This window comes from Lipophrys pholis (genome assembly GCF_963383615.2).
Source record: "Lipophrys pholis genome assembly, chromosome: 18".
In the NCBI taxonomy this organism is placed as follows: Eukaryota; Metazoa; Chordata; class Actinopteri; order Blenniiformes; family Blenniidae; genus Lipophrys; species Lipophrys pholis.
Window position 1 is genome coordinate 3,814,146 of NC_137646.1, and position 22,634 is coordinate 3,836,779.

At 41.8% G+C, this 22,634-nt stretch overlaps 1 protein-coding gene across 1 annotated transcript; it reads left to right on the plus strand.

Annotated features, from left to right (window-relative positions):
- The first annotated feature begins 9,285 nt into the window (after positions 1–9,285).
- On the plus strand, positions 9,286–20,150 carry LOC308123570 (uncharacterized protein). Its single transcript, XM_080486118.1, has 5 exons — positions 9,286–9,308; positions 9,464–9,504; positions 10,091–10,140; positions 15,855–17,468; positions 19,884–20,150. Exons 3-4 carry the CDS (start codon positions 10,133–10,135, stop codon positions 17,455–17,457), a joined length of 1,611 nt encoding a protein of 536 aa, XP_080342244.1. The 5' UTR covers positions 9,286–9,308; positions 9,464–9,504; positions 10,091–10,132; the 3' UTR covers positions 17,458–17,468; positions 19,884–20,150.
- Positions 20,151–22,634: the final 2,484 nt, after the last annotated feature.

The following is a 22,634-nucleotide window of genomic DNA, read 5'->3' on the forward strand; positions in this document are numbered from 1 at the left end:
TGTACAAATGAAATATTTCAACAGGAAGTTGTAAAAAGGCTCAGTGGACTTTGTGTTTTATCCTCAGTCACTAGAGTTGGAGGCGGTGGGTGACGAGGAGCTCGTCTGGCTGCAGCACCAGAGCATCCACAGTGCAGCTTTACACACGGCTGTCACCGCTCTATTTATGTGCTCACTTTGAAATGAGACTGATTGTTCCACACCTTGTCACAGTTGATCATCAATCAGTTCTATCCACCGCTCTGGATCATTTGGAGATGAAAGTCTGACAGATGATCATCGTGCTGCAAATTCAGGATTCAGCCTAAAGTCTCAATAAAGGAACATCTAGAACACTGATGCTCAATAAAGAAACATCAAGAACACTACAGCTCGGCTCTTTCTTATTACCTGGATCAATAAGTCTGCTATTTTATTTTATTTTTGTTATTACTTCTTCGGTCGGTGGTCAACAAAATAAAACAAAATAAAACAAGCAAGAGCAAAAATTGACAGTTTTACAGATCTAAAGGGTTTAAGCTGACGTTAAACACTTATTTCTCCTAACCCTATTAACAAATTAAAATACAAGCTGTAGCAAGACCCCAAGATATGTTATGACATTCACTATATGAGATAAATCTGGACTCAATTCATCACTTCACCATCTGGTTCAATTCACCACTTCATCATCTGGTTCAATTCACCACTTCACCATCAGCTCTACCAGTTTTCCCCCGTAACAAAAATGTTCCTGGTCCAGGTCCATTGTTGTCATACTAGTACGCACAGTCTCCTCCGAAGTTTATTTTAGATCACAAACTTTGTGTGGAAAGTAGCGTACGTGTAGCACCTGAAAGCGAATGCTTGTATATAATGTATTTCTGTGTTTACAGTTAATATTGTATTCAACTTTAATTGGTTATTTTCTGTTCTTGTGTTCATGTAGTTAATCATATTGGCCAGCAGGGGGCCGAGTGAAGACTGTATAAGATAAACAGAGCCAGTCAAGTGAGAGAAGAAGAGTGGCTTTGGGTTTTGGTTTCCGGTGTTGAAGGCGAAGCTGTGTGTGATCCCGTTTGGTTTGATGGTGACTTGATTCTGTACCTGTCCTGCCAGTAGTAAATAAAGTCAACTGATCTTCACGCCACGTCGATGCCGTCTGAGTGGTGTAACATTTTGGAGGTCCCACCGAGATCGAGACGGACATTATTTCACGGCAGAGGACTGGTTTCAACTCCAGAAAAGCGGTAAAAATCGGACATGTGCGCTGTCAGAGTCAACTAAGTGAGCTAACGCTAGCTCTAGAGAACAGTTGACGTGTAGTGGGAGCTACGCAGTCTCGTTTCTGTGTTTTTTTACGCAAGTTGCTACGAGTTATAGTTTGATGCAAAGATGTCGGAGCAGCGAGAAGAGTTTATGTTGGAGATAGAAGCGAAATTAACTGGACTGAGCTTGAAACAACTACGGCAAGTCTGTGAGTTTTGTAAAATTACTGAAAAAGACTCCGAGGACATTCAGAACAAGACGCGCCGTGCGCTCGTTAAGCTCATTGTTAACTTTTGCGAACGTGAGGAGCTGTTGGAGAGAGAAGATGAAGGCATGACGGTGCTTTTGGAGTTGAACGATGCACTCGATGCTATGCGGGAGGTCCCAGCGGAGACCGACGACGCGGGAGCGGCGCCATCTTACTCATCGCCTGCAGCTGGCGACAAGGAGGAGGAGACGGTGGGCCAAGCTCAAGGGGCGTTGGGACGACAACATGGCTACTTTACACCGCCATCTTCTAAGACACAAGTCATGCACGAGACATCGCGGGAGGAGGAAACTCAAAGCAGAGGTAGAGAGTCCATGAGCAACAACGGCTGGCCTTCCAGTGCTGTCAGAAAGGACTTCAAGATAAATGGACAAATCGGTGAGTCAATCTCGAAGGACAGTCTGAGCTTCAGCAGCCTTGAACACCAGATTGAAAGTGGATTAAGGAAAGGTTACCCAGAAGTGGAAGTCGTGGAGGCTGTAATTCGTGCTGTAAATCCGCGCTTGAAACTGAGAAGTTATTTAGAGGGTAAAATAGACCTCACCCTAGCTACTCTCAGGCAAATCTTAGGAGCCCACTATGCAGAAAAAGATGCAACTGTACTGTACCAACAACTGACCAAAGCTGTACAGGGGGCTGGGGAAAGTGCACTTGACTTTCTAGTGCGAGTTCTGGATTTGCGGCAAAAGGTCCTGTTTGCATCTGAACGTGCTCAGTCTGGCCTGAAGTATAACAAAGAACTAGTATATAGCCAGTGTTCTCAATCCATCATGACAGGCTTGTCAAATGATAACATCAGAACAGAAATGAGAATCTATCTCCAGGATGAGACAAGTAGTGATGAGTCGCTTTTACAGAAAATGCAAACTGCCGAATACAATGAAAATGAAAGAGCTCAAAAGAGTAAAGCCACAACTAAAGCAGCTTACAGGGCAGGTTTGAGTGCAGTTGAGAGAAGTGAGGATGAGGATGGCCCTTCACCAACCCCGGTTTGTACTAAGCCCAAAAAGCCAATTAAAGATAACTCTCTATTTACAAAAATGGAGGAGAACAACACAGCAATTAGGGAGCTCACAGGTCAAGTAGCGTCCCTTGTACAAACTGTCCAGCACAGGGGCAAAATTGTCGACTACAAAACAACCCAGGCTCAAGTAGATACTTTTAAAAGACCGAAGAGACAATGTGTGGCATGTCAGCAAGAGAAAAAGGATTGCACCCATTGTTTCAAGTGTGGCAGTGACACACATTGGGCAAGGGGTTGCAAAGTGGGGGGCAGACAGAAATATTCGGGAAACGTGTAGAGGCTGTGACTGGGGGACGACCCATAGCCTCTGAAGTAAAGTCCCAGAATAACTCAAAGCTGAAACCTCAAACAGGGTGTGTAGACTTGTGCAAAGTTAAGGTGGAAAGAAAAAAACTTCCAGCTTATCATCCCTCAACATCTTCAAAAGTAAATGTGAACCTCAAAGATTACCAACCCTCTCACTCAAACAAGCCTAGTACAAAATGCAAACAAGTGGCACAACTAGTTGGCAAAAAGTGTCTTGTCTGGTGCAAAATGAACAATGTTAAGACACAAGCCTTGTGGGACACAGGAGCCCAAGTGTCCATTATGAGTGAGGCTTGGAAATCTCAAAACTTACCTGATACGATAACCCGTCCAATCAGCGACCTGTTAAATAGTGATGAACTACTGGACTTAAGAGCTGCGAATGGCTCAGCAATTCCCTTTGAGGGCTGGGTTCCAGTTAGTTTCAGTCTGTGTGATCCAAATGCAAAACAGGCAAAGGCTGAGGAGATATTAGTTCCAGTTCTCGTGAGTAGAGACATATTGCAGAGGCCTATAATAGGATTTAATGCCATTGAGGAAATTCTAACAAACAAGGAAGACCAGATTCAGCCCAGTGAAAGTATTTCCTTGCTTAGAAGTGCATTAAAACTAGGATCAGGAAAGGCAGAAGCATTGCTAAATGCCATTCAGAACGCTACAAATGAGAATGTCACTTACCTTGTTCGAACAGGACGCACATCCATTGTGGTCCCAGGGGGACAAATGAAATGTATTACTTGTCCTGTTAAAACAGATGGCAAAGTAAGGACGGAAATGCTTTTTGAACCAGAGGGGAACTTATCATTGGAGGAAGGACTTAAAATCACCTGTCAACTAATAAGTGTTTCCTGTTCCTCTCGTAAAGTTAACATTTATGTGAGGAATACCCTTCAACATGACATCACAATACCAAGTAAAACGGTGATAGGGAGCATACAGAGAATAAGTGATTATAACTTGGTGCAACCAGAGGAAAACGTTGTTACTCCCGTTGTTACAGAAAGTTCACAGAGCCTATCGTGCTCCACCAACGGATCTCCTCAAGGCGGCTCTCAAGAGAAACCATATGATCCACCCGTCAACCTGGACCATTTGACCAGTGAACAACAAGTCGTGGTGAAACAAATGCTCAGGGAGGAATCCGGAGCATTCGCCAGAAATTCAGATGATGTAGGTTACATCAAAAACTTAAAAATGGACATTAAGTTAACTGACGGTGTCCCAGTAGCCAAAACATACAATGCAATACCACGTCCATTGTATGATGAGGTCAAGAATCACATTCAGGACTTGTTGAACAAAGATTTTATCCGCAAATCCACTTCTCCATATGCAGCTGCAGTCGTTTGCGTGAGAAAAAGAGACGGGAGCCTGAGACTCTGCATTGACTACAGGGGGCTCAATAAAAAGACAATCCCAGATAGGCATCCTATACCACGCATACAGGAGATACTTGATGGTCTTGGTGGAAACGTTTGGTTCAGTGTCCTGGACCAAGGCAAAGCGTATCATCAAGGGAGCGTTAGTGAGGATTCAAAGAAATTCACTGCCTTTACTACCCCATGGGGGCTGTACGAATGGAACAGAATTCCATTTGGGCTCACAAATGCACCAGCAACTTTCCAGCGTAGTATGGAAGAGAGTCTAGAAGGCCTGAGAGACAAAATATGCATTCCATATTTAGATGATATTTTGGTGTACAGTAAAACATTCACACAGCATGTTGAGGATGTGCGAGCTGTCCTAAAACGACAAGAAGACTGGGGAATTAAACTGAGGCCAGATAAGTGCGACCTGTTCAAAAATGAAGTCCGCTATCTTGGCAAAGTGATCTCAGCTGAAGGCTACAGGATGGACAACAAAGAAATAGCAGTTGTTCAAGCGCTGAAAACCAAACCCCCAATGAACATAAAAGAACTGCGTAAACTTCTAGGTTTTCTAGGGTACTATAGAAGCTTCGTGCAAGATTTTTCTCGCCATGCAAAATGTCTCTATGACTTGCTCTCGACAGACGTAACCCCAAACACTGAGTCAAAGCCTACCTCCCGGTCAATTGGGGCTGGACAACTCCCCCCACATCAGAAAATAGTCTGGAATGACACCCACCAGCAAGCTCTGAACTATTTAGTTGATGTCCTGACTAATCCACCTGTGATGGCCTATCCAAGGTTTGAGGATCCATTCATTCTTCACGTGGATGCATCAGAACAAGGACTGGGAGCAGTCTTATACCAGAGGCAGGAAGGAAAACTCAGAGTTATTGGGTACGGCTCACGGACTTTGACACCAGCAGAAAAAAACTACCGATTGCATTCAGGGAAGCTCGAGTTTTTAGCGCTCAAATGGGCTGTTACAGACAGGTTCAGAGATTATTTGTTTTATGCTCCCTCTGTAACAGTCTACAGTGATAACAACCCTGTTACTTATGTCTTGAGCACAGCTAAACTGAACACAACCGGACATCGCTGGGTGTCTGAGCTCGCAGACTTCAACATAACACTGAAGTATCGTCCAGGAAAAACAAACGCAGACGCAGATTTTCTGTCTCGTACTCCTGTGAGTATGGACTCTTATATGAGCGAGTGTACAGAGCAGTACACCCCTGACATGTTAAACGCAATATTCTGTGCTGTTGAAATGCAAAACCGTCAAGAAGTGGATTGGGTCTCAGCCATTACCTGCAACCCAAAGGTACAGGACTTAGCTGCACATGATCAGCTTGACATAAAGGTAACACTACAGGAGTTACTACAAGCTCAGTTGCAAGACCCACACATATCCCACATACTCCAGTTGAAAACATCAGGGGAAAAACCAGACAGGAGAGCTATAAAGATGGACACGCCAAAAACTAAACAGCTGTTACATGAATGGAAAAGACTACATGTTTCGCAAGATGGTCTGTTAAAACGTAAAACGGCAACATGTACTCAAATTGTGCTTCCGGAACAGTACAAAGAACTGGTGTACAAGTACCTGCATTGTGAGATGGGACATTTAGGGGTAGAACGAGTTTTACACCTTGCGAGGCAGAGGTTTTATTGGCCTGGGATGCAAAAAGATATTAACTTTTTCATATCAGAAATATGTAAATGCAACATCCAGAAAAAAACCCCAGTGCAGAGCAGAGCCCCAATGTGCCATGTGCCTGCAACAGCACCATTCGAAATGGTCTCAATAGACTATCTTCATCTTGAAAAAAGCAGGGGAGGGTATGAGTATATTTTAGTGATCATTGACAACTTCACTAAGTTTGCACAAGCCTACCCAACCCGCAACAAATCAGGCAAAACAGCGGCTGACAAAATCTTTAATGATTTCTCTCTTAAATTCGGTTTCCCTGCTAAAATACATCACGATCAAGGCAAGGAGTTTGAGAATCAGTTATTCAGACGGCTGCAAAAATACACTGGTATGACCAACTCAAAAACAACTCCTTACCACCCGCAAGGAAACCCAGCTGAAAGGTTTAATCGTACCTTACTATCAATGCTGCGGACCTTGGATGAAGAGAAGAAGGAAAAGTGGAGTGAATACGTGAGTAAAGTTGTACATGCGTATAACTGCACCATCAGTGAGGCAACAGGATATTCTCCTTTCTACTTACTTTTTGGTAGAAATCCCCGCCTACCAATCGATCTGATCTTTGGAATTAATGAGGAAAAAGGATGTAATTCACACCAGGAGTATGCTCAGAAATGGCAGCAACAAATGAAGGAAGCGTATGACATCGCATCTAAAACCATCAAAAAGACTACAATAAGGGGGAAAGTGTATTATGATCAAAAGAGACAAAGTTCAGTGCTGTCCCCCGGTGACAGGGTCCTTGTGAGAAATATGTCAGAGCGTGGGGGACCGGGAAAACTACGTTCATACTGGGAGAATCAAATACACATTGTCATCTCACAAAAAGGGAAGGACAGCCCGGTTTATGAAATAAAACCTGAATGTGGCACAGGGAGAGGCAGAATCCTCCATCGTAACATGTTAATGCCATGTAATGCTTTACCACTTCAAGAACCCGCCCAAAGCACTGTAAGAGGACAAAAACCTGATGGCCAACACAAAAAGACACTCAGGAGCAATACACAAAATGAAACATCAGAAAGTTCAGATGAGGAACAACATTACTGGGCTCATAGATTGAGGAACCATCACCACCAGCCCACAGATCAAAATGTTGCACCCCCTATCATTCCTGAAACGGCACCGCAGCCCGAACTTAATGTGGAAGCAGAGGAGTTCAGGGTTGAGACTCCGGTTCAAATGCTGTTGAATGATGACTTCTCCAGGAATGATACAACCGAACATGATGCTCCAGAGGACTCTCAAACTGGTCAGGCAGCAGACCTGCCAAGTTGTCTAGGACCCGAGTTCATTGACACACAGCCACGTAAGTCACAGAGAGAAAGACGACCCAAAGAGACGCTGACGTATGACTCATTGGGCCAACCTACTCACCGTGTGATAGGGCCTTACATTAACCCACTGTATGTGAACACGTTGGCATCAGTACATGGACAATACAGTGTGCCTTGGATACCTGTACAGATGTTTGGTCAACATCTGGTATATCCCACCCTCGTTCCCACAGGATATTACTAAAAAAAAAGGAAATTTTTATGTCACTGTGGACTGTTGTGATTACTCTGTGTGGGATCGAGACAGTAACATGGACTGTTTAACTGAGTGGTTACTGTATAATGTGAAAATATGAAGAAAGAAAATAACAAAACGTGATTTGAATGTGATGTCAAATTACCTACTGTGATTCTGTTACATAACCCATAGCAGATATCATCCTTTAAAAGAAAAATCTTTTTTTTTCTTTAAACCAGACAAGTGTAAAAGGTTCCCGTGGTCATCTAGAAAATTTGGAATGAGTTATGACATTGAAATTATGTAAATGGCAATTTGGTAAAGGTATGTCAGTTAAGTTGAAGCTTCCATGGAATGTATAGAGAAATGACAGAAATTTGGATTTTAGAGCATTTAAATGAGTACTGCACTAATAATAATAAAAAAAAAAGAAAACTACTAAGAACTAGATTTTTCCTAGGTTTAAACACTGTAGTGTCATTGGAAAGTAAAATGTGATGAGGTCACATAGTAATGTACTTACTGGGTAAAACCCGTAGTAATGTCTTTTAGGTTCCAAAAGGAAGCTGTTGCCATTGTAGGAATGTGGAAACTAGTTATTTTTCATGTTTGAGTTATGATTAATAACATTGGGTGTGAAAGATACTTTTTAATTGCTGCTAATGTTGAGGACAACATTTATTTAGCAGGGGAGGATTGTAGCACCTGAAAGCGAATGCTTGTATATAATGTATTTCTGTGTTTACAGTTAATATTGTATTCAACTTTAGTTGGTTATTTTCTGTTCTTGTGTTCATGTAGTTAATCATATTGGCCAGCAGGGGGCCGAGTGAAGACTGTATAAGATAAACAGAGCCAGTCAAGTGAGAGAAGAAGAGTGGCTTTGGTTTTGGTTTCCGGTGTTGAAGGCGAAGCTGTGTGTGATCCCGTTTGGTTTGATGGTGACTTGATTCTGTACCTGTCCTGCCAGTAGTAAATAAAGTCAACTGATCTTCACGCCACGTCGATGCCGTCTGAGTGGTGTAACACAACCACAACACAATGTTGATTTCAGTGTGATTCAGTGAAGCTTCAGGGAGCCGCTACAGAGGAGCTGAAGAGCCACATGTTGAACAGCTGTCATAAGAAAAAGCAGTTAAAGGGGCAGCTTCTTCTCTCCACAAGTTTCCTCACACATGGAAGTGAAGAGAGTTCTGGTGAGAATCTGTCAGCTCTTTAGAAGCTTCCACAACGGAGCAAAAGACTTTCTAACTTCTCTTTTTCTATTTCATTCACACCATCACAAACCTCTGACAGCTGCTTTCTTCTTCTTCACCTGATGGACAATCATCTCGTTATTTATCATCCAGAAGCTTCATTGTTCCCTCAAACCTCCAACTGACATTAATCCTATTGATTGTTGTATTTTTCATGTTTCTATATTTTCTTCTCTCATCTTATTTCCTTTGTTTGTTCATTATTTATGCTTCTTGTTTTCCTTCTTTCTCTGTCGCTCTGTGATCTCAGTCTACTGAATGATACCATCTCTAACTGGAACTGTGTGTTTGTTTCCTGCTGCAAACCACACATGATTTCCTCTGTGTGTGTGTGTGTGTCCTTCTTGTAATCTCTGAATTTCTGTGAAATCACATGACCTCCAGTTCGTTAGTTTCAGTTTTGTTTAGAAGTGTGTGTGTGTGTGTGTGTGTGTGTGTGTGTGTGTGTGTGTGTGTGTGTGTGTGTGTGTGTGTGTGTGTGTGTGTGTGTGTGTGTGTGTGTGTGTGTGTGTGTGTGTGTGTGTGTGTGTGTGTGTGTGTGTGCGTGCGCGCATATAAAGGCTTGGAGTGTTCAGACTATAGATCATCCTCATCACAGCAGGAGCAGGTGAGTCTCTCTAAATCTCCCAGGTTTTTATTACAAAAATGACCTTTCTAAATTAAAACCCAATGATTAGAATCCTTGTAACCACGGAAACCAGATCCAACAATTCATTGAAGAACATTGAATTAAAACAATATTAAAGTGTCATGTTCTCCCAGTGTGCACGCTTTTCTTCCCACAGTCTCTCAACCTTTTGGAGGTAAGTAGGCTTCTATAAATATCCTGTATGACAAAACGACTTTAGAAGTTTATAAGATTTTATTATCAGACTGCTCTTATCTCTCTAAGGTCATATATTGTGTTGTATTGTGGTTTGTTTTTACCCATTTCAATCCTTTAATTTGAATGTTATCTTTTTTACTTATTGGTGAACAGTGAAACATTGAGCACTCGTCTTGTTTTTTTCTCTTGACTTTCTCTGTCTCTCGACCAAATATCTGCCTGTCTGGTTTGTTGTGTGTATTTTCTCGTTATGATATGCTGAATCCATCACAAAACCTACAAAACAAATCTACCCACAGCTACAAATAAAATGACCTGAATTATTATTATTATTGTTGTTGTTGTTATTGCTATTATTGTTATTATTAGTAGTAATAATAACAAGAAGTATACTTCAAACTGGGACTTGATTTCTTCACAGTGTCTCTATTATGTGGATGAAATCAACAGAAAACGACAGTTTTATGACAACAAACGGGTTAATCCTGCTTGATATTAGGTCTCTGAGCTGTGATTGGTCAGATTCATGTCTCATCCCGTCCTTCTTCTTCTTTTCTTTACAGCAATCTGACTTCATTGACGCATCACTGCATCACATTGTCACCATGGCAAAGTGAGTATCCTGACCGTAAATGATGCACACAACAAACGTGAAAACAAAATGTAAATAACAGAAAAGTAAACCACATAGTAGTGCCCCATTATGTCATAATGGTGCAACATGTAATACTGTCATACATTTTGAACTCATTATGTAATAAAGCCACATTTTGAAATAACATTCTTCAATGTATTTTCTAATAAACTTTGCCACATTTTGCAATAACTTGTTACATGTTGCAACAGTTATTACAACATGCAGGTTAAATGATAAAACGCACTCAGTGGCACTTACATTCTGCTTTGATTTCTTCAAGGAAATAGAAATGTCTGGTAGAAATACTGCATGGCTTTAACTTTAAAAATCGACCAGCCACAATGACTAGTGATCTAAAAAGTTTAACCTGATTTAGAGCTCTGGAGTCTGCCTTTGTTCTGTTGGCAATACATGAGCAAAAGCAAAGAGTGACATATAATTCTAGTCCAACTGAAACTTAATTTTTACTTATTATTAAACATAAAGGGCTCATTTATTACATAATGCACCAAATTATTACGCTTTCTTAAAGAAAAGTGGAAAACCCAGATTTTGTAATAACGATTGCAGTATGTAACGTTATGACAAAATGGGGCAAAGTTTATTACTACATTCATGAATTTTAGTACAAAATGTGACATTATTACATAATGAGTTGAAAATGTATTACATTATTACATATTGCACCATGATTACATAATGCGGTGTTACAAACATACATTTAAACATGTTGTGCCTTCTTGAGTAGAACTCAAACGTTCTTTTCTTAATAAATAATTTCAGTATTTTATTCTTTAATTTTAGTGTTGATGCACACATGGTCACATTTTAAATGACTCCTCGAATACTGGTTTAAATTACTACATAAAGTAGCTACTGAAGGAAATTTTTTTTTAATTTAATAGCTTATGTCAATTTAAATACTAAAATACAAATCAAAGTGAGGAGCAATCATAGCAGACATGCATATCCGCCTTTTCATTCTGAATTATGGTTTTATATTTCATTTTTAGCTGCTTCTAATTCAGCTTTCTCTTGTTGGATTGCACCTAAATGAACTTCAGATTTGGTCAAGGTTCACATACTGTGAGTTGATTGAACTAATTCAGATCAGCTGTTCTGGAATCAGAAATTCAGAGGGTACATCCTAATAGCCCCTCCTATCTCCTTTCCTCTCCACTTCTCCTTAACTCCGGAACCTCATCGGAGCATTCAGGTAAACTCACAATGACTCAAAGCAGATCTTGTTAAGTTACCAATGCAATAATATTCCTTGAACAAGTTTAAATAATCTAAAACCCAGATCCCAACTATGAATTTTATGAATGTTGTAAAACCAACACAGTAAAGTAAAGTTTCCGCTGCACCTGCAGTCTTCCTCAGAGCATCATCTGGCGTGTGATGACGTGTCGGTCTTTATCAGGTGACCGGCCTCATTTAGAAAAGAACTCATACATATTCAAACCTTGTGATATTTGACATTATATCAATGGTTAGAAGGGGAAAGTGTTAGAAATGCGCTTTTGTCGTCAATGTAGGGCTAAAGATTCCATTGAACTCCTCCAAGCATTTTCTGTGACTGAGGAGAAACACCAGCAACAATAAACAGGCCATAAAACAGCAGGGAGCAGGCCAAAGACCCCAGGAAGTCTCCAACCCCCCAGGTTGGCAACCAATGATAATGGTCGAACCTGACCCAGACACCACAGGGGTCCAAAAGTCAACTTGGTGAAGCTCCTTTCCAACCACCGTTCTCATCCCAGCCACCGAGAGGGACACATATCACTGCTGCCTCGGGACAGTAAAGAGAGCACCAAGTAGGTCCAAGGGACAGAACCAACGCCAGCCCGCTGGACAAGCAGGACACAGTTTGGACTACTTCTTCTTTCATATTTCCTTTTTTTGGGGGATTCTGGAGACCCAAGCCAGCGTCTCCTCTCCCACCTTTAGCTGCCTCGCTGTCCACTCCTGCAGCTGAAGCCAGGCCTCTGAATTTAGGACGCTGATTTCAGACCTGGTAACAACCAGTTACCGCAGCCTCACAGAACCGCACAGCACCACCAGACAGAAAGAGCTTTTTCTGGGTAGAAATTGTTAGATTAGCGTGACGCTAACATGCAATGTGTTTCAATGTGCCGCTGAGAAGGCCGCAGCATATCATACGTATACGTGCTTTCACGCGCATCAACCAAGTCTGGGACTCGGGTTTTCCACCTCAGAACCAGAGGTCCAAGTGAGCTCCAGGCCAACTGGGAGCTCTGTGTGGAGAACCGGGTTGCAGAATCGAACCTCGCCAGAATTCTCTGTCTTTCCCTTCTCTCCCCCTTCTCTCTCTCTCTCGCCCCCTCTTTCACTAACCTGAGTCTGCGCAGCCCCTGCACTCCTGTTATCTGATCCAGATAAGTTCATACACATAACCACATTTAGCACCCGAACTGCTAACTTGTGCCGCTAACAACAGATCACCAGAGTTCTTACTGCATGTTCCGACATCCAGTTAGAACTCCGGCTCAGAACCGGACTGACGGCGTCGTCCGGTCATCACGTGACCTCGGAAAGCGTCCCCCAATCGCCACGGTAACGCTGCTCCGCAGAGCGCAACCTGACCGCCATTTTGACTCTTTGAAACCGCATCAGAGCTGTCATCTTGGGTGATGATCCCAACTCATCCACCACCTGGTGGACGTTCGAGGTTATCACACCCAGTCACATTGACCCGCCGACATGCGACATGTGCCTCCACCTAGTGGACGTTCGAAGTCATTACACCCATCACCCTCATCACTCCAGACCACCCACACACACACACACACACACACACACACACACACACACACACACACACACACACACACACACACACACACACACACACACACACACACACACACACATTCACACACACACACATACAAACACTCTTTGTACATAGTGTTTGCTGTTTAATAGATTAGATCTCCGTGTTAGATGTCGTTTGCTACTTGAATGTGTTGATTTATGAGATGATTTCAGAATTATTTATGAATTAATGCATTTTGTTGATAAACGCCTGTTGGCTGAATTGAAGGATTCTTGGTGATTATTGTGTATTTATTGTTGACAATTCACTGGGTTTGTTACAGTCTGTGCTTGGATCTCACACCTTCCCCTTTCATTTAAGATTGTTATATTTTTACACTGAAATATTAACTAACGTAAATAAACCGTTTTCCAAATGAGACTGATATTTTGGTGGTAGCTATTTCCAGTTTATCTGGTGGTGCACAAATTTATTATTAATAGATAAATAACTAATTTATTCTAATTAATAATTTTTCATTATTAAATATATTTTTGATCATTTATTGACTTTTAAGTAATTACTGAATTACTTTAGGAGTTGTTAATGAGTAAATGACCATTTACTTCCATTAATAATTTAAAATTTTCCTAAATTACGTGCAGTGATGTATTACTTTCAGTAATCGATTACTCACAGTAATTTAATGCTAATAACCAACCATAAATCCCAACATCTATATTCAGAAATTTGTGGTTATTTCCCCATGGCTGATGTCATTCACCTTCACTGCCAGCGGATTATTATTACGCCACCGAGTGTGTCCGATAGTCACAACAACATGATCGCCTTTCCTTAACTCCTTTAGGAACCCTCCTTACACTTTTCCTTAACTCCTTTAGGAAGTCTCCTAACATCTTTCTTAACTCCTTTAGGAACCCTCCTAACACCTTTCCATAACTCCTTTAGGAAGTCTCCTAACACCTTTCCTTAACTCCTTTAGGAAGCCTCCTAACACCTTTCTTTAACCCAGTGACATCATCCACGGAGTTAAGTAAAGGTGGATAGGAAAGGAGAAAGGAGGGACTATGAGGAAGCACCCAGATATTCCATCTCAGAGTGAGTCGACTGAGAGTTCAGGGAGAGACTCAGAGTTTGTTGAACCTGCTTTCTGGATTGTCCTCCAGGTGTGAGATGCTCCACTCTTTTTATGTTGAGAGAGAGAGAGAGAGAGAGAGAGAGAGAGAGAGAGAGACTACAAACAAATTGTTGGATCAAAAGAACTAAATTTCAAAATGGCGGCGACCAGAAATGCAAGGAGCAAGATGGCTGAGCGAAATGACCACTTGACGAGAGAAGCGGGACTTTAATGTCTGCTTTTCTGAGGGCAACTCTATCAGAAGCCAATTCGTAGATGAGTCTATGAATGTCTTGAGTAATTGATGTGAAATGTGGAGGATTGTGAGTTCACAGGTTAGTACAGTAAAGATTAGCATGTGAAACATGGCTAACATTGATTTGCAGGCTGCTAACTACTCCTAACACCATCACCAGTACAACTAAACCAAAGTAATAGAATCAACACATCTTCATGAAAGTTGAGTAGATCTGTACAGAGCATGATGTTTAACTATTTAATGCTCAGTAGTTAGTTACCACGTTTCTTCAGTGCCTTTGAAGTCAGTTTGTTGCCCAGGCCAGAGGAAGCTGGGGGTTCCTTGGTTTGCCTTGAGGTCAGAGAGGGGGGAGGGGTCTGGGCCCCCTGAGGTGATCTCTTACAACCAGATGTTGACTTACTTGCATGATTTTAATATAATTTTTTCTCACTTCAGTTTTTATTGATTTCTCTCATTTTTCCAAAACAAACAGACAAAACAGAGACGTTTATCCTGAACAAATATAATTGCGGTTTACATAACGACAGAAATAGGAGATATACGAAAAAGAATGAACAAAAGATAAAGAAGGGAAAGGGAAAAGAAAGAGGAAAAAAGGGTAATATCCTGTTGGGAGCTTCATTCGATTTTGTCCGTTCTTTGGAACAGTTTTCATCTTCTGTGTTGATTAGTCTTTCAGTTGTCTATCGCTATTCTGGTTCCTGAAAAAAGTCAATTCCTTCCACTTATCTTCTGCTTGTGGTTCTTGTAGTCGATGTGTCAGTTTTTCCATTGTTTAGATTTCTTGCATTATGTCTGTCCATTGTTCCGGGTTGGTAGATCCACTTTACCCCAATTCCTTGTTATAGCCTTTTTTCCAGCTATTAGTAATATTTTATGATTTTAATATCATGCTTATAGAAGATCACCTATGTTTCGTGAATCTCGAAAAAGTAAACATGGCAAGTCGTAAACATTTTGAGGAATCTGCATTGACTTTCAAAGTGTCAGAGAAACATCCAGAAGGGGGCAGTGTGTCTGTGGGCACTGATACTCAGATGGGCTTGAATTCCATCATTCCAACCACCATGATGCAGCACAGTCAAGGTTTGAGGATCTGACAGGACGTAAAAGTCTTAAAGGTTTTGTAGCCCCTGTCGGTGTTGTGTGTTTTGTTGATCCTTTGGGTTCTGTAGGTCTTGTAGGCTTGGAGGTCTTGCCAGTCTTGTGGGTCTTGCAGGTCTTGCAGGTCATGTGGGTCTTGTCGGTCTTGCCAGTCTTGTAGGTCTTGCAGGTCTTGCAGGTCTTGCCAGTCTTGTAGGTCTTGTAGGTCTTGTAGGTCTTGCAGGTCTTGTAGGTTTTGTCGGTCTTGCAGGTCTTGTAAGTCATGCAGGTCTTGTAGGTCTTGCAGGTCTTGTAGATCTTGTAGGTCTTGTAAGTCTTGCAGGCCTTGTGGGTCTTGCAGGTCACAATGTGCAGCATGTGAATTAAAGTCTGAGTGACAAATTGGTTTTCTGTTTTTTTCCCCCCTGTAGCATCACCAACATCTCATCCAAATACCGAGAACTGGTCTCCAGAAGCACGCTGGTCTCAGGAGGACGTCCCAACATCTACCAGCTGAAACCTAAGAAGGAGGTGTTCGGCACTCTGACCAGAATGACTGTTGGAGAGAGAAACAGGAACAGGCCCAATAAAACCATCCTGCTGGTTGGTGAAACAGGAACTGGAAAGTCGGCACTGATCAACGCTCTGTTCAACCACAGCATGGGAGTGACATGGGAGGATGAAGTCTGGTTTGAGCTGGTGGAGGAGGGCTCCAATCAGAGCACGAGTCAGACCTCAGATGTTATCGTTTACCAGATTTTTGGCTACGAAGATAAAGCTCCACCCTACTCTCTGACCGTCATCGATACTCCTGGATACGGAGACACCAGGGGGATTGAACGTGATGTCATCATCGGTGAAAGACTGCTGGACGTGTTTCGAGCGCAGGACGGCGTGCGCAGTATTAATGCGGTGGGTCTGGTGCTGAAGTCCAGTGAGTGTCGCCTGAGCGACCGGTTGTCGTATGCCTTCAACTCAATAATGTCTCTGTTTGGAAAAGACATGAAGGAAAACATCGTGGCTCTGCTGACCTACTCAGATGGAGGCCCACCCAAAAATGCTCTTAATGCTCTTGAAGCAGCCAAAATCAAATGTGCAAGAAACAAGAAGAACCAGCCAACTTACTTCCTGTTTAACAACCAGCAGAAAATGGAGAGAACGGAGGAAGATGAATTAGTTTTGAAATTTGCGTGGGAAATCAACAAGAGAGGGATTGACCAGTTTACTGCCTTCTTAGAGAAAACACCTCCTCAGGAACTGGAGGAAACCGTGAATGTCCTGAATGAACGCATCCGTCTGACAGCCTGCATCCAAAACCTGCAAGATCGCATCCTTCTGATGGAGCTGAAGAAGAAGGAGATCCAGCAGAAGAAGGAAGCTGTGAAACAATTTGAAGACGAGACAAAGAAGAATGAGAGCTATGAAGTTACAGTGGACCAGCCGTACAAAGTAAAAGAGAACATTCCTGGAGGCTGGGGCTTTTTAAGATATTCAGGAGCTACCTGCTGCAAAAGCTGCGAGGAGACGTGTCACTATCCAGGATGCACTGTGGCCTGGAGTGCAGAACACTGTGTGGTGATGAAAGAAGGCCATTGCACTGTTTGCAGCGGAAAGTGTCCAGCATCATCTCATGTCAAAGACACATGGCAATACATCGTTAAGACAAGGAAACTTACACAAACCAACACACAGATGAAAGAGGAGTATGAGAAGAACAAGTCGGCCAAAGTTACAGAGTCAAACCTGCTGCAGATACTGGAAGACGAGGAGAGGAGGATGATCGAGGTGAAGCGGCGGCTGGAGGACGAAGCCTACAAATATGTGGTCAATCTGGAGCAGATCGCCCTCAACGTCGACTCATTGTCCACCTACGTCCACTACGACTTCTTGATCGAGAAAATGTCAGAGAGAGGAGACCAAGAGAAGGTCCAGAAACTGGAGAAGATGAAACGTCAAGTGGAGGAAGGAAACAAATCAGCAGTAGACTACGTGTGGGGTAAAATGAAGAGCTTCACACCATTTAGGAAGAAGTGACAAGAGTATTGGTGAGTATTCAGTCTGAGAGAGGAGCTGTGGGCTTCAACTGTTCACTGATGTTCTGTAGGTATGAAGAGAAGAAAGGTGTGTGTTATAGAAGCACTGTGTTGTTTGTACAATATATGCATGATAAAGAGACGGGGGGCAGAGAGAAAGGATCAGGGATCAGTGCAGACTAAAGCGAGCTGGAAGAGATGAAAAACATCTGGAACTGTTCAGTTCAGTTTTTGTAAAATAACAACTGCAGACTCACGTTTCAAACTGAGGCAGGAAACTAAAAGAGTCAGTCTTGAAGCTGAACGAGTTTTTCCTCAAGCTGAAGGCGTTGGTCCTGAATCTAAAGAAGTTAGTTCTAAGGCTGAAGGAGTTAGTCTTGACGCTGGGTGAGTTAGTGCTGGAGCTGGAGAATTTAGTCCTGAAGATGATGGAGATAATCCTGTAACTAAATAAGTTCAGACTGAAGCTAAATGACTTACAGTATACGGGATCAGTCTCGTGCCAAAAACACAAGCGCAGAATAATTGTAATCGCGCACAGTTAGACCACTTTCTACGCTCGCTGCCTCTATCTGTCGCTCGCTGTGACACCTGTGATCTCTCCACGCAGTGATGTTGAGTTTTAGCACTTTGGGGGCGGGCACTGCAAAGACGGCCTCGTAATCCCCTCTCCTTTTTGATTGGCCACTTTAAACGTCACTGTTTCCTGGTCATAAAATGAATGACATACTATCAATAGAATTAATGATTAGGGTTTTAATATTACTTTTTTCTAATATTTACATTTCTGTGAACAACCCAGATTAAGAAAAATTAGGCGCTGACCAGACCAAAAACAAACTTTCCTAGCTCCATACATTGGTCCCAGTATAAAATCAAATGAAATCTGAGAGATAACTGTGTAAGACTAAAGGCTGATTCATCCTCCATAAGAACAGGAAGAAAGTTCGGCACTCCGGGGTCCTGCCAAACAAAATGACCCAATTTTCTTCGTCCATCTCCATCTGGCCAAAGAAATATGGTTCGGCTGTGCCGACCATCCAGGCGAAAGCACTGCCGAAACTTCTGCGCTGCCGTGTGCTGCGCATGCATGTTCCAGCTCACTAATAATTATTAGTCCTATTTCAATCTTGTTTAGCTTGTAACCTTGCTACTGTATGAGCTTATTAATAGGTCAGTGAGTGGGCTTACGTGATGCACCTGAACGCATCACTCAGCTCCTGCAGTTAAAACCAGACCAAAATCGCGGCTCAGACTTAAACTTTCTCTTTTATTACTGAAACAGTTCACAGAAATGTATTACGGAAAACATTGAAGCGAGATATAAGCTGTGCAGCTGAAAAGTTAAAATGCTGCTTCACAGATGTGTGCCTGCCGTGAGGGGGCGTGGCCTGCAACTTCAACAGATTCTTCTTGGAGTATGAACTCTCCTGCCGAAAAGTAATTTTTTTTCGGCAGCTGGCTGCCGTCACAGCCAAACATTTCTTCTTGTTCTTATGCGTTCTTATGGGAGTCTACAGGGGCCTTTACTTGCTGAGCTTTGATAGCCTCGACTGAAGAGGTGAAGAGTGTCAGTGGATTATCCCAGCCAGTGATCACCGCTTCCGTAAACAAACCCTTCACATGCCCACCTGGAGAGAACAGCGAAAGGAGGCGAAGAAGGCGAAGAAGGCATAAAACCAGAGCAACAGTGCCCCCATGTGGCAGCTGAGCTGCAGGGTGTGACAATAGGCTGTTCATCTGTCAGACAAAAAAGCACTGCAATAATTAGCATAACAGTATTTATATTTTCTCCATAGTGATACTTCTACCTCCTCAGACACTACACTACACTGCAATGGTTCAATATCAATCTTCATACTCTCCCAACAAGATAAATCTCATGACATGTTGAAAACAACTATGACAGCAGAGCGTCTGTGGTGCTGAAACCACTCCTGCTCCGAAGATTGACATGAAAGTAGGAGCAATGTTCTGAGCTTTCCTTTGCTGAAGATCTGGCAGCTCAGGTGTTGGTCTCCTATCTTTTAAAATCTGCTGTTTTTCCTCAAAAGCAAGTTGTGAAAATGTCTTTATCGTCTCGAGCGCTGCCATCCTGCCTGTTAACCCACCAACTGGCAAGAGAATGTATAGAATTATTCTACAGAATAGAATAGAATGCTTTATTTCATTATATCAACTATATAATTATAGTTGATATCATGAAATTGCAGATGCTTCCCCCATTCATGCAAAGTGAGAAAACTGGATCTGTGTGGTAATGGTGACGGATAGATCATCTACAATGTTATTGTCTGTACAGGACAAGAGTGGAAAAAAAAACCTAAAACTTAAGTATTTTGGCTGTAATCAAATATTTTTTAAAAACTTATATTTCTTTTTACGTTGTTTTAAATGAAAGAAGTGACTCGGTTTTATTTTCAACAGGACTTCACCTGAGTAAAGCTGTCGGATGTGAAAGCAGCTATGAAGTGAGGAATAAAAATGTACCTTCTCAACATTATATACCTTCTGTACTTTCTATGCCTTCTGGGGCCCCAATGCGCAAATATTTGCTGGGTGTGGGTTTGGGGGTTGGTGGACGGTGTGTGTAAGGTGTGTGTCACTTGTTAAGTAATGTAATCTATCACAAAATGAAATACCTGATTACTTTTGGATTGCTTTAATACTGAACTTATAAATAAAGATGACAGTAAAAGAGATTTGTTGCTCAGTGTTTTTCTTTGCAGAACCATTGTATTTGAACGGGGACTGAAAACTCAGACAATTCTTCAATCGGGTGTTGGAGGGGGCTGGTCCTGTTTGTGTCATCACCTCAAGGAAGTGAGTAAAGGGTAGAGGGGTGAAAAAACAATCTTCTTCCTGTTCTACAACCAAGACTTGCTCTTATGGTTCCCACACTTTCATGCAGAGTTTGACTCATAACTTTTCCCAAAGTCCCCATAAAATGCAGACAATTTATTGACTTATTTCCAACTTTTTCAACGCAGATCAAACTTTCTTACCACAGTGGAGGGATTTGGACTGCCAATATCCCAAAAGTGTCCACACAGTAATCAATCAAAGTAGTTAATAAATAGATCATAATCCATCAAATTAATTATTGGAATTAAAGCCAAAAAGTTTTCATACATTGTTGGATTTAAGCATTTGGCTCCAACAAGTAGAATCAGACTGTCAAGTTCTTTGACTCCCGGCTTCCAGACACTCCGTGATTGGAGACAATTTTAAAGACAAACAACAAATCATTGCTGCTGTCCGAAAGAAAGGCAAGATCTCCTATCAGGACGACAAGATTTACATCAACCAGGACCTTTCAGTGCAGGTGAGGTCAGCCCAGCATCAGGTCAACAGTGTGTGAACACCTCATCCAGACAGGAGTGGGCCTTTTCTTTATCCTTCTATTTCAGCCATTATTAGTGTTTATCTTTATTTAAGACTACAGGACTCAGCTTGATGATGAAAAGCCTGCAGATTGAATTCCATCATTCAAATCATGAAATCCACGAAGTAAACAAACATTTACTGAGACAACATATTTTGGTCAAATAAAGTTGATCTACATTGTAACAAAAACACCCAAACATAAAGCTCAGACTCGATCGGAATTGTGTAAAACCTTTGTTTGTCCCCCAAAAATGCCGTAACTTCACAAAATTTCACAAAAAGGTTCTGAAAATGTAACATGAGTACATTTCATCTTCTTATTCTTTTCTTTGGACAGACTTCAAGTCACATGACTGCAGAGTTTCTCCTGACAGGAAGAAGAAACATGGCCGACATCCTTTCTATTTTAGGTGGAAATTGTTGTATCTTAAGATTGGTTGTGGTTTTAGCTTCATTTTAAGAGATTTTTATTGTATTCATTCGTTTTATGTATAAGATCTGTACCTTTTCATTTTGACGATTCAGTTTTCTCAACAAACCAAGGTTTTTCTGGTTGCTATGGCTTTGCTGCAGACGATTTTACCAAGTGACCAGAAGGAAGTTGATGTCTCATCATACTTCTTAAAACTACAGTGGTACATTTGACCTCAGATACACTTCTATATGGAAGCCCATTTCCGCCAGTTAAAAAAAAAAAAGAAGAACTTACACTTGAGTAAAAAAAAATCCCATAGTATGTCATAATTATGAGATAGTAAGTCGAAATTATGAGATAGTAAGCCATAATTATGAGATAGTAAGTCGAAATTATGAGATAGTAAGTCAAAATTATGAGATAGTAAGTCGAAATTATGAGATAGTAACTCATAATTATGAGATAGTAAGTTATAATTATTAGGTAATTTGCACAAGTCAAAAGTAGCAGGTCTTTGTTGGTATGAGCTCTCCTCTTCAGTTGGACACAGAAATGGATTGTCAGTATATTGAGGACTACTTTAAATGGGGCTTCACAACAAATGAAATACTTGATTTGCTTGCTAATTCACATGGGATTGTATTAAGCAAACGCACCCTGGAAAGGATTTTAAGAAAGAAGCGGCTCTGGCGTAGGAAGACTAAAACTGATGTAGATGAAGTGGCAACCTTCATTGAACAGCAACTGGAAACCTCTGGTCAGTCCCATGGTTACAGATGGGTGCATCAAAAATGCTGGTTACATGGAATTGTAACAGACAGAGAGACCGTAAGGATATTGCTACGGTTACTGGATGGTGAAGGTGTCGATCTGAGGTCAAGAAATAGACTACGAAGGCGTGTGTACCACAGCTGTGGTTCAAACTATGTTTGGCACATTGATGGCTACGACAAGCTGAAGCCATTTGGAATCGCGATCAGTGGGTGTATTGATGGGTTTTCCCGAAAGATGATATGGCTTGAAGCTTACAAAACAAACAATGACCCAAAGATCATCGCTGGCTATTTCATGGAGGCTGTTCTCGACGCTGGTGGCTGCCCTGCCAGACTCAGACTTGATTTAGGGACAGAAAATGGTCGCATGGCTGAAATGCAGCGGTTTTTACATTTTTCTGAGAACCAAGATGAAAGAGACTGTGTAACCTTTGGTCCAAGCACAGGGAATCAGCGGATCGAACGATGGTGGCTGACACTGCGCAGTGAGTGTGTCCAGTTCTGGATGGACCTGTTTGATAAGCTGAAAGAAGATGGACACTTCTCTGATAATCTCCTGGACAAGTCCTTGATCCAGTTTTGCTTTCTTCAAGTAATACACGT